The sequence below is a fragment of the Austrofundulus limnaeus genome, unplaced genomic scaffold (genome assembly GCF_001266775.1).
Source record: "Austrofundulus limnaeus strain Quisiro unplaced genomic scaffold, Austrofundulus_limnaeus-1.0 Scaffold36, whole genome shotgun sequence".
Taxonomy (NCBI): Eukaryota; Metazoa; Chordata; class Actinopteri; order Cyprinodontiformes; family Rivulidae; genus Austrofundulus; species Austrofundulus limnaeus.
In genome coordinates this window covers 475,994-488,097 of record NW_013952438.1, presented here as the reverse complement: position 1 = coordinate 488,097, position 12,104 = coordinate 475,994, and the positions used below count along the sequence as shown (strand labels likewise).

General features: G+C 39.3%; 1 protein-coding gene across 3 annotated transcripts in view; it reads right to left on the bottom strand.

Moving 5' to 3' along the window:
* Window positions 1-12,104, bottom strand: part of ptpn13 (protein tyrosine phosphatase non-receptor type 13) — a gene marked incomplete in the record, with an annotated part of 59,280 nt that overhangs the window by 4,374 nt on the left and 42,802 nt on the right. The window contains 24 exon segments of one of the 3 annotated variants that reach the window (XM_014006475.1): window positions 393-484; window positions 568-623; window positions 709-815; window positions 894-983; window positions 1,109-1,274; window positions 2,093-2,248; window positions 2,410-2,471; window positions 2,553-2,629; window positions 2,739-2,949; window positions 3,099-3,270; window positions 3,624-3,779; window positions 4,323-4,473; window positions 4,560-4,927; window positions 5,002-5,100; window positions 5,202-5,416; window positions 6,650-6,815; window positions 6,904-6,989; window positions 7,095-7,188; window positions 8,984-9,115; window positions 9,512-9,996; window positions 10,119-10,250; window positions 10,394-10,501; window positions 11,149-11,238; window positions 11,728-11,781. In XM_014006475.1, coding sequence (XP_013861929.1) covers window positions 393-484; window positions 568-623; window positions 709-815; window positions 894-983; window positions 1,109-1,274; window positions 2,093-2,248; window positions 2,410-2,471; window positions 2,553-2,629; window positions 2,739-2,949; window positions 3,099-3,270; window positions 3,624-3,779; window positions 4,323-4,473; window positions 4,560-4,927; window positions 5,002-5,100; window positions 5,202-5,416; window positions 6,650-6,815; window positions 6,904-6,989; window positions 7,095-7,188; window positions 8,984-9,115; window positions 9,512-9,996; window positions 10,119-10,250; window positions 10,394-10,501; window positions 11,149-11,238; window positions 11,728-11,781 — 3,525 coding nt within the window. 3 annotated transcript variants of the gene reach the window in all.

The window sequence follows — 12,104 nt, the reverse complement described above, 5'->3', positions numbered from 1 at the left end:
ATAAATCTACTTTTTCATGATATTCTAATTTTATGACCAGCACCTGTATATTTATTTAAATATTAACTTATTCATTTTCTTTTTGACACTCTTAGTTTGAAGTTTAGCTTTTATAGATACTACATGCTACACACACGGTGTCTTTCACTGCTTGTAAGAGCAGATTTTATTAATTTGGAATAAATGGCAAAAAAAAAAATAGAAGTTTTACATGTGAATTTTTGACAGACTTAAAATTAGCAGAAGCTAATCTTACAGTTATGCTTACAGTTTTCAAAGTTAGCCAAAAAGCTAATCTGCTAAATGAGAAGCTAGTTCTGCTATTAGAAGTTTATGAGAACTGTGCCCACCACGGATCTTTTTATTTAAAGTTGAATGAAAGTGAAACTTACTATCTCTAGAGCTTGTGTTTTCAATGGGGAGTTCATCACTCCCCCATGTGATTTCATCTTCCTCTGGCTGCCCAGCACTCATCTGCAGGTAGCTGCTGTTCCAACAGCATCAGTAAAGAGATGTTAGCAGAATTTACAGTGAATGTAAGGTCAAACTCAAATGTAAAAATCTTACTTTTCATTTCTTGGGTTGTCGATATTCCCCTCCTGCCACGCTGCTCTCCTTGAGCTCTGTTCAGAGTCAAAATGTGAGGTTTAATAATACAACAAACATGTTAAATCCAGTTTTATTGAGTGTGTTTGATTAGGTTTGTACCACAGGAGAGTCTTCAGGTAAAGACGATCCATCACAGTCTGTGTCCTCTGAAAGCTCTGCTCTCTGCTCCGTCTCTCTCTTCTCCACAAGTTGTTCATTTTCATAATCTGTCAAGTAAAAATCACCAAATTTATTATGTTCAAACTAAAAGTACCCGCTCATTCAGTCTGTGTATAATACTGCACCTATAGGAGGAAGGGAAGGACAGTTGCTGGATTTCTGCTCATTATTTGGTGGAAACAGTTTAGTCTTCACTCCACTATCCTCACTCAGGTCTGAAAGACACGTGAAGACCAGAAAATTAAAACCAGCATCCTGACAACAAGGTTTGAAACCACTCGTTTTACAAACACTCTGATATAAGTAAATTAAAACAATAAAAAAAAGCCTCAGCTTGTACCTGTGCTACCATTGCATTTATCAGAGTTGATAGGTAGATAAGCCAGGTAAGTGTTTGGGTTCTGGTCAGGTGGTCTGGATACACAAAGATGGACCAGGCCTTTAGTTTTTCGAATGGTGGTGACAGCTGTGGTGTGAGAAACGCCTATCATCAGCTCTTCATTCACCTGTAAGATGAAGGCATCAAGTCAAAAACTGGATCTTTAAAAAGGGTTTGTAAAGAAAAACAAAACATTAACAATTGATTCAGAACTTTAGTAAAGAATGTGTTATTTAATAAGTAAAAGTCAGGCTAAAATAGGGCTGTGTATTGGCAAGAATTTGGCGATACGATACATATCATGACAGATGGGTCACGATACGATATATCGCGATACATTGCGATTATTTTGTCCAAAAACTCTGTTAAATAAAAACCTCTTACAGGGGAAAAAAATGAAAAACCAAACTTCATTGTCTCAGAAAATTCTAATATTACATAGACATGCTTTTGAGACATTTAGCTGTGTTCTGCTTTGTATGTATTTTATTTTATTTGTTTCATATTTCTTATTTTATCCATGTTTTCAATTATTAGACTAAATTTGACAATAAAAAGTTTGAAAATATATTTTTTGCAGCTTTTAGTTTTTAATATTAATTTACAATATGGTCACCCAACACTTAACAATRGCCTCTACCTCAAGAGGTAGAGTAGCCAAATGACTGGCTCACTGCTGCCAACTAGTGGTCAGAGGCTGAACTACAACATAAAAATTAACGGCTGGCAGGAAAGTTGACATTTTAAACCTTAATAAAAAATCGATACAGGACTTTAGAATATTGATACAGTATCAGGAAATGAAATATCATGATATTTCAGTGTATCGATATTTTCTTACACCCCTAGGCTAAAACACAAAAACTATTGTAAATACAGTTTAATAAAAGTGGAATTAACATATTTAATCTCCAACTCTGAGCTTCAGAAGTCAAACATACTCACTTTCAGCAGCCTGTCTCCGATTTGCAGCTTGCCCGAGGTCTCTGCTACTCCTCCTTGTGCAATGGATTTGACAAAGATGCCTCTCTCCCCTCCAATTACAGAGAAACCCAGACCTCCTGATGGCGGCTTCTCCAAATCCAGCTTAATAATCTCCTCCTGCGATTGCAGAAAATAACTGTGACTAACTGCAACAGTAACTCAGTGATTTATTTTAACCATTTATCATAAACACTTTGAGTTTATGAGAGTTGTTAAAGAAAAAAAAAATAAAGTGCACCAATAGAATCTATAACAAGAAAACTAAAATAGTTTCTTACCTCTGGAGGACAAAATGCATCAAGACCCTCGTTATCTTTTGAATCATTCCCTTTGGGGAACCCTGTAAAAAACAACTTTCCAGTTACATGAAAACAAAAAAAGACAAAACATAATAAAAATGTCTTTAATTCGCAAAACTAACCATTCATGTTGGAGGACAACTTGGAACCTATGAGAAACGAGATACTTCTCTGTTCAGGAATAACAGGGTTTCCATCCCTGTGAGATGGACAACATGGAAAAAGAAGATTCAATAAAAATATATACATTATATTTACCGTTCTGTGGTGTCAGAAACGGATTGAGAGCAGGCTACATGTTTGACTACCTGGTAGCTTTAAGAGTGATGATATCAAGAGGGAGCTCCAGAAGTCTGATACTCTCACTGAGAGTCAGGTCCTGGGTGGGAGCTCCATTAATGTAGTGGATCAGGTCGAGTGGTCTCAGGCTTCCTTCCTTAAAGACCAGAGAACCAGGCTCGATATCTTTCACAAATAAGACTTCAAAATCACTGTCTTTACCGCCATCTAAGACCAATCCTAGCAACAGGAAAAAAACAAAGCAGTAAGTTTTATTAGAAAAACTCCTTTAATGAATTATTGCAGAAGCTTTATACTCTAACAAGCAATGGACACCAGTTCCTGAACTTAAAACTATTATCTTGTCTTAATATGGTTTCTTTTCTTACCCAGTGGTTCTTGCTTGTTTTTAAAACAAATGTCAGGCAGCAGGTGGGCTTCTATGGGGGGTTTTGGAGCCTGCAGGATCCTTCCTACGATCAAATCAACCAGCCGAGGGGCGGCACGCACGAGACTGACCACCTCAGTGTGGCTCATGTTGCTTACATCTGTACTGTTAACCTGTTGGCAGAAAAAGACAGATTCATTTATTATGAACTAAAATAAATAGTTTGACATTTAGCAATGGAGACAGCCAAAACTGTACTAAATGTTATGCTTCATTTTGTCTTGTTGACTTTCTATTTTTACACTTTTACAAAAACTAAATTGCACATCAAAGAGAGTGGTAAAGTTTCTGACTTTATTATTATGTAAAAAAAGGAAATTAGTCTCAGTTGGGCTTTTGATGTGTGATCATCAGAGAAGTATTTTAAAGACGTAATTACTGCCAAAAGCTACAATTAACTTTGGGGTTAACTTTGACCAATCATTGATAATCTAAACAATAAATAAGGCTTGGGATGAATTTGTACCATAATCATTCGGTCTCCAGGCCTAAGCCTTCCATCTCCTTTAGCTGGATCCTGGACAATGTCATGGACGTAACACCCATGGTCACTGCCTCTGGTGAGGGTGAAGCCGAGGCTGCCGTTCTCTGACTTCATCAAAGAGACTTTCAGCTCTACTTCCTAACAACAGCAACAAAAATCATCTTAGTTGCAGGAATTATCACTAAGAAAAAAACAATGTATCCAAATCGTTTTTTTTCTCCTTATGCCCATTTTCCACTAGCACCTCTACAGCAAGGTTCGACTTGGCTCTCCACGATTCCAAGGCTTTTCCACTAGCAAAGATTCATAGAACCACCCCCATTTTCAAAACATACTGCACTGATTGGTTTAGGGGGGTGGAGTCATTGGTTGCGTCACAAGAGCGCCTTTCACAACAACACAATCTGCCATTTACAATAACGCTACAATGTCCTCCATTGTTGTGTTGCAGATCAGTTCAGGCTCTTCTTATTCTATGTTTAACGGTTGTTGGCAAATAGCTTAATTGAGTATAAATGGGCACCTGTGGCTACAATGTAGCTTACCACCATCAATTTTCTGACCTTGGGACCACCCACCTTTACAATGAACGCACCCACCAGAGCTGTTACTGAAATGTAATGGAAACCCCCCCCAACCATGCTGTAGAGGCGCTGGTGGAACAGAGCCATTAGTCCTTACGGGGAGGATTTCTCCCATGTTCTGTCTGTCGTCTGACATTGTGAAGTTTAAAGGCATCGGCATCGGAGGTGGGAGGGGGTCTGGGCTGGGGCCACAGGCAGATGACATCCCAGGCAAAGAGGGTGACTCCAGGTCTGCTGACTCAGGTGACCTATCAAAAACATAGAAAAACTGTAAAAACTGGGGAAAAAGCTTTCAGCAGCAGCTGATCTACTGTTTAGACGTGAGATGAGGTACCTGTTGTTTAGGTCGGACCTCGTCATTGAAAGGTTTGGAGAATAAAAAGCTGAGTGGAAGGTGTTATCCAGTTGGCCGGTGCTGTCGTAGCGTCCCAGTCCTGGATTGCCAGCAGGGGTCTGATAAACACTCAGCTCCCAGTTTTGTCTGCTGCGTTCCAGAGAGAAAGCTTCCTCTACCTCTTCATCCTCACCAGAACTATCGCTGTAGCTGTTGTGCCGGGCGGGGGATTTGACCTGCAGCCTCTCCAGAGCCTTTTCCACAGCACCCTGACTCATTTTGACTTGTGGAGGAGAGGTGGTCCTGCTCAAGTTCAGGCTGGGCTCTGGGAGCTGCGCAGGCTGCTTTTTGGGTGACGGCTTTGGAGTCTGAGAACAAACACGACAGGTCTGAATCCTCGTGAGATCGCACAGTTGTGAAAACAAATGCATTAATGGCTCACCAAGGTCGAGGAGTCGATCTCACGCAGAATGCCTTGTTCAGGTCTACAGAGGAGCAGCTTCACCTCCTGTCCTGTTCCTCGCAAAGCTGATATGACCTCCTGCAAAAAAGTAAGAGATGTGATACCAAATACATCACGGTACAGAACAATAACATTTCTAATTAGATTGTGTGATAGCTTGCTAAAAAAAGAAAACATACATGCTGTGAAAGTCCCTTGAGGTGGGTCTGATTGACTTGTAAGATGACATCACCCACTTTGATCCGACCGCTCTCTGCAGCCGGCTGACCCGGAAACAGCTTCTTTACCCGCACTATGCTGGAGCCGTGAGGTTCATCAGGGACGTGCTCGTCTCGACTGAAACTGAAGCCGAGACCTGAGGTGTTCTTCACCAGGCTCACCTCAAACACATTATCTGTTGGGACAAAGACACGCCCCTGCTGTAAATACCAACTCTGGGCTGATGAGCACCAGTCCTGAGAATAAAGCCCAATAATTACTTTATCGTCTACAAAACAGAGGGCCGGTCTTTTTATGTGGCTTTACAAGAAAGTTCCACACTCTTCCAGACATGAATCCAATTTTCAAATAAATCACAAGTTACTTGGACATTTAAATGCTCTAGTGAAACCCCCACCACAGTCTGGTGGTCTGATTAGTCACAGTATTACACTAAATTACTGCCTCATGGCTGCATGTCCCCGCCAGCTGGTCAGGTTTAAATCCACGTCTGTCCTAAACTCACATCAGAATTAGTGCAGGAATTTAATAAAAGGCCAATAAAACTGATTCTGATGGAACACCAATTATTCCTGTGAGAGTGGGAAAACAAAAATCAAAGTTTCACAGACATCTTCAACCCAACAGCACAGAAAACATAAAACTGCACAGTAACACTGGCTTCAAAGAGGACACCAAGATTAGTGCCAAGAATCCAGCATCCAATCAAATGTGAAATAAGCACCACAATCTTCCTTTTGTTCCTGTGTTACAGATTAGAAACATGGCCAGCAGGATTCTGCAGAACATTACCAAGAAAGCAACATTCACCTCCAGCTTGTTAGTTTAACAAGAGTTTACCAGACAGAAATAAGCAAAGCAAAACTGACAGACGTATGAAAACCTAACAGTTCAGGTGCTCACACAAATCAAAGAACTGAACACTGGTAGAACTGTATTCCTGGGAAGTGGTAATTACTCCTGTGTGTTATGGGAACTTATCAGTGAGCATTTACATAGAAAAACAGCGTCCAGTTCAAGAAAAGTGCAACACATCCTGACCAGCTGACCAGCTCTAAATACACACAGCTAATGGGATGTGCACACATTTCCTTTCACATTAAATTGTTAGTGGCAAGTTACTTTCTTCAGAGTGAAAAAAATGAGGCCTAATGATGGTAGTTACAAAGTGCTGATCAAATATTACAGTAAGTGCTTGCTTTAACAATTTTTGATGGGAATATTTACAAAAAAAAGGCCTTCCATTGAAGGAAAGTGAGCATTTTATTATAAAAACCCTTTTATAGTGATTGAAAGTGGATCCAGAGCCTACTCTCAGTATTAATGGATTCATTGGTTTTAACCCACTGTAACGCCAAACTGCACAAGATCCAAGATTCCTTCTGAGTAATCCACGTTGTCGTCTCACCTTTAGTGACAAAGCTGTACTCAGGTTTTTCTTTGGCCTCAGGAGGCTGCAACTTGTCTTTGGTCTGATTCTGCTCATTGGCAGCACGATTCGCAGTGGTTTGAGGGGTGAGGGGAGCGTGAGTGCCATCTGCAGGATGACCCCTCTCCAGGACCAAATGCACCGTCTGAGAGACACACAAGATTTACATGACGTCCGAGGCCATCCGGGTGGCTGCTAAACGTCTTTTCATCATCGTAAATAACAGCCCTCACCTGCCCCGTTTCCCTGAGGACATCGACTGCCTGCTGATGAGTGGCTCCCTCCAGACTCTTTCCATTAACGGCCACGACACGATCACCTGTACATAAATCACACACACACAAAAAAAAAAAAAACATTTATTTTGGCGGTTTAGCCTTTGTTGTCACCAACATTTGTAGCCACAGTTTTTAATGTGGTTTACCTTTCTGTATTCTTCCATCAAGCTCAGCAGCCCCTTTGGGTATGATGCCTTTAACATAGATTCCTCCATGTCGGATTGATGTGTTGGCTCCCCCCTAAACAAATTCACACAACTTTTAAGTCTCAACAACCAAAGACAAAATAGCTAAATGTGTTTTTTTTTAATGGGACTTGGGGAGGGTTTCCATTCTAAGGATAACTGTTAAATGATAAATTCCCAGTTTATATTGGAGCAAAGACCATGATAAAATAATTGTATAAACATTCAAAAGGTATCTTATATTAAAAACTCAGATTTTATGATAAATTGAGACAAGGCTTGTAAGTTTTTGGAATTTCTACAACTCCAATTCCAATGAAGTTGGGATGTTGCGTAAACCATAAATAAAAACAGARTATGATTATTTGCAAATCCTATTCAACCTATAACTGAATACACTTCAAAGACAAGATATTTACTGTTCAAATAGACAAACTTTGTTTTATTTTGGAAATATTTACTCATTTTGAATTTGATGCCTGCAACATGTTCCAAAAAAGTTGGGACATGAGCAACAAAATACTAGAAAAGTTGGGAGATGCTCAAAAATCACCTGCTTGGAACAGCTCAATATCCAACAGGTTAATTAGAAACAGGTGAGTGTCATGATTGGGTATGAAGGGAGCATCCCCAAAAGGCTGTTATTCACAAGCAAGAATTGTGCAAGGTTCACTATTTTGTGAACAACTGCATGAGCAAATGGTCTGACAGTTTAAGAACATTTCTCAATACAAAGTTGCAAGGAATTTAGAAAAGTCCTTATCTACATCCATAATAACAAAATATTCAGAGAATCTTGACTCTGCAAGTAAGTAACAAGGTTGAAAACCAACACTGAATGCCCCTGACCTTTGATTCCTCAGGCAGCACTGCATTAAAACCGACATCAGTCTGTCACAGTTATCACCACATGGGCTCAGGAAGACCTCAGGAAACCATCGTCACTGAACAGTGAAGTAAAACTCAATACCATGCAAAGCCAAAGACATACAGTATCAACAACCCAGAAACGCTGCCGGCTTCTCTGGGATCGAGCTCATCTGAGATGGACTGAAGCAAAGTGGAAAAGTATCCTTAGGTCTGACGAGTTGAAAAGGATTTTCAAATCATTGTATCCTGTTGTTATTTATCTTTAACACAACATCCCAACTTCATTAGAAATTAGAATTGGGGTTTTACAAATGAAAAACTTCAATAAAGCCGTACTTTTCTTGGACAATTTGTTTAAATAGTGTCTAATTTACTCCTACTAAAATAAAAACAAAGAACTTTTTGTTTAACAAAAGCTGATTTGGAAAAAATAAAATTCCCAGAAGGGATGTTATTTAAATAATAACTAGATTGGTTCAATTTAAATGATAAACATTAGGCTAATATTCTATTTGACAATGATCATGTCTAGTTGGCCATATGGATCAATTGCTATTTTTCAGTTTCTATTAACCACAAAACGTAAATCTAAGAGCAATGAGAAGATAATCAATTGATTAGTGTCTGAGTGTTATCTACGCCAATCAATGTTTAAAGTCCATGAGAGAGAAGTGAGATTAATTGCACTTCATTTTATCACTCATCAAGCAGTAAACATAAACATTAGTTAATCATTATAAACCCCAAATCAGCCATTCTTACAGCGTTTAGTCGTTTTAGTCATTACTGTGAGGGTGAAGAATATGTGATTTTATTATTTTTTGTGTTTAAAAGATATATCATGCAAAATGAGTTGTATTACAACAAGCTCTTCAAACAAACAGAGCTAAGTAAGCAAAAATAAGTTAAAAAAAAATCACTTAAGAACAACAGTGATGAGAGGAGCAGGATAGGAGCCAAAACAAGGAGAGAGTGAAAACCTTGTCGGACAGTACCGTGACTTTTATGCCCAGACCGCTGTCTGTTTTGGACAGCTCAACGTCAAATAGTTCTCCAGGATGGAGACCATTGACCCCTGGGTCATTACCATTTATATTGTCCGTGATGTTGTCCTGCAAACAGAGAACAGTGCATCGAGGTGATTCATGGCATGCAACAACATGCAGAAAGAAAATGTGCTCTAAGAAAGCGTGAGGAAGCTGATGTTGGTGCTGCGCTGAAGCAATTCTAATACATTCAACATGCAGTGATCATTCTGCATTGCATTGAAATGTTCAATGCAATGGTAGGTCAAGGGTTAACTGCAGGCAGTTAGTTGTCTCGAGCATCTAACACGTAATAAAAAAATATGCTTGTTCATGGAAGAAATACTTGTTTCACAAGAATAAAAGCATAACTTTGTGTATTTTAGTTCATGGTACTCTAGAGCAGATGACTATTATGTAAAAAAATATCTAAGAACAAAGAGTCTATTCACACCAATGAATTCAAACCCTCAAAAATCGCACCTTTTTGACCTTCAGTTTCTCTTGATAACTAGAATTAGTCTCTTCATCCATGTCTGTGTCTCCTCGGTCAGAAAGCTCAGAAAATTTGGGAATTTCTGAAAGCTTAATTTTTCTGACTTTAGGTGGCAGAGCTGGCGGCGTGGGATTCAAACCCACTTTGGGTTCAGTTCCACGATTCTGAGTGGTGGTTTCGGCTGTGGAAGGAGCTGCGGCTCTTTCCAAGCATTTCTGAATTCTGTCAATAGGAGACGTGCTGGTTTTAGCAGCACTGCCTGGCTTAGAGTCCTGAGAAATGAGGTTGGTGTTATGGCGGCTTGGAGAAGAGGAAGATGATGGCATGGCAGCTCTGAGGATTGGAGGGCTGGGGCTTCCAGCTTCTTGATTTTCCTCAGATGATGAGTCAACATTCAGTTCTTGTCTGTGAGCGGAGTTAGGTGTCCTAAATGAAGACGTGGGCTGACGAGGAGTATATTCTGGAGGTGAATCTGTCAAAAAAAAAAAAAAAAATTAAAAAGGAGAGGGATGTAAGAAGGCAAATTAAAGTAGTACCTCTGTTAAAAACAACAACAAAAAAAGAGTTTAAAAACTTGTATATTTCTACTTTTACCTTTATAAAGGCTCTCTTTGGGTTGTGACACTACCAGAGTAACATCATCAGGGACATTTTGAAGAATATCAACCGTAACAGCATGAGAAAGTCCTTCCACGTTAAAATCATTCACAGATATCAGCCGGTCACCTGAATCAATTTTACCACGATTACATGCATGGAAAACTAACCAGACAGAAATCTACAGAGTTAGGAGCTGTCGTCTCAGCAAGCGACCAAAACACAAGAATCAACCCACACAGGATGAACAGGGTTAGAAAACACAGTCCTACCAGGTTTAAGGCAGCCATCAAGATCAGCTGGACCCCCAGGAGTGATGGAGCTAACGATAGTACCGAGGTCCGCACGGCCTGAGTTTTCCCCTCCAACGACCTGAAATCCTGCAACACACACAGGCACAGTCATAACAACATAACTACACACACATGTTCAAAGAGCTTAACACTCATGCACAAATCCAACTACATCAAAAGCAATTAAGTTAAAATTCTGTTTGAGAAAGGTGGCATTTTTTGCATTTTTCCAATTTGATAAAACAAATTAAAGGTGGGTGTTACGTATTTGCCAGACACATACTTCAATTAAAACTACGTTACCTTCAGTTATTATAAAAATGCTGCGTATCTCTAAAATTAATTTGACTTTGCATCATAGCCTAAACGCCTTGAATTTTGCCTCTGTCTCTTTAAGAACATCCTACCGTTTCAGACACTCCCACTTCAGCACGTTTTCCAACAATGCTTACGGGGGGGGGGGGGAGAGAGGGGTGGTGCGAGGGGGGGGAGAGGGCAGTTACAGACGGAGTTTCAGGGAGGAGCTTTGTGTAAAAAGGCGGTGCTTTGTACCAGTAAGTGTTTAAGTGTTTAAGCAGCTCCACATGGTTACAACAGGAGCACAACACTCTGGGAATGTTTTTGATGAAGGAATGAAATTATAACAAGATGTAAAGCTCAAAAAAGTACATACTGCATAATACCCCCCCTTTAAAAATAAACATCTGATACATTTTTTTATATTGTCGGCTTACCAAGTCCATATTTCACATCTTTCTTCAGGTTTACAGTTGTGATTTCTCTCTCTGGAGACGGCAGCTCGTTGAGCCTTTTCTTCAGAGAATCTACGCAGTCGCAATAAAACAGTACACGATACAAGAATATTTTAATAATACACAACAGTTTCTGTGTGTTTTCTGACTTGTAGTAGTTAATGTAACAGTAGGCAACTCTGAGGGTAATAAAACATCAACAACTGCAAACTATTCTTCAGCCGAGGCAGGAACATTATGCTGCTGAAGGCCTCCCACTTTAGCACAGCTGAGAAATAAGTTTGAAAAGACTTGCTGAACTGGGATGAAAGTGGAATTCAGTGCCAACAAATGAGCTATTAAATGGGTGAATTGTGGTCAGAGTTAAGACCCACAAACCAGCAGCAGAAAGAGCACACAGACTCAGTTTTGCATTTTATGGTTTAGATTTAGACTTTTATTCATATCCACATTGTACGCTCATAATTGGCATCCAAATTTAACAAATTAAGAGGAATAAAAATACGTAATGCTTTAGAGTAGCAAAAATAAACCATTAATGTGAGTTTGATTACAACATACCATTTAAAGAGGCCGGGGTTGAAGGCAGTCCTGAGGAATTGTGCATACTGACATCTGCAAGCAACAAATGATCAGTGAGGCCAAAATTACATCTTTTTATTTGATATTAGTTATTATTTGCATGTAGATGTTGTCTCAATCTGACATGAGAAAATAAATCTCAATTCAGAGGAGACACTAAACTAGAGTCTGTACCAGAACATGTAGAGATTTCTGAACAGTCTTCATCTTTATGGAGGACCAAACCTATCATTATTGGAAATAAATGTATAAATATATAACTGGCGTATTAAAATAAATTATAGGGTCAAAAAGAAGTTTGACAAATAAATTATTGTGCCATTAAATCAATTACATCAATTATTTAGATATAAATG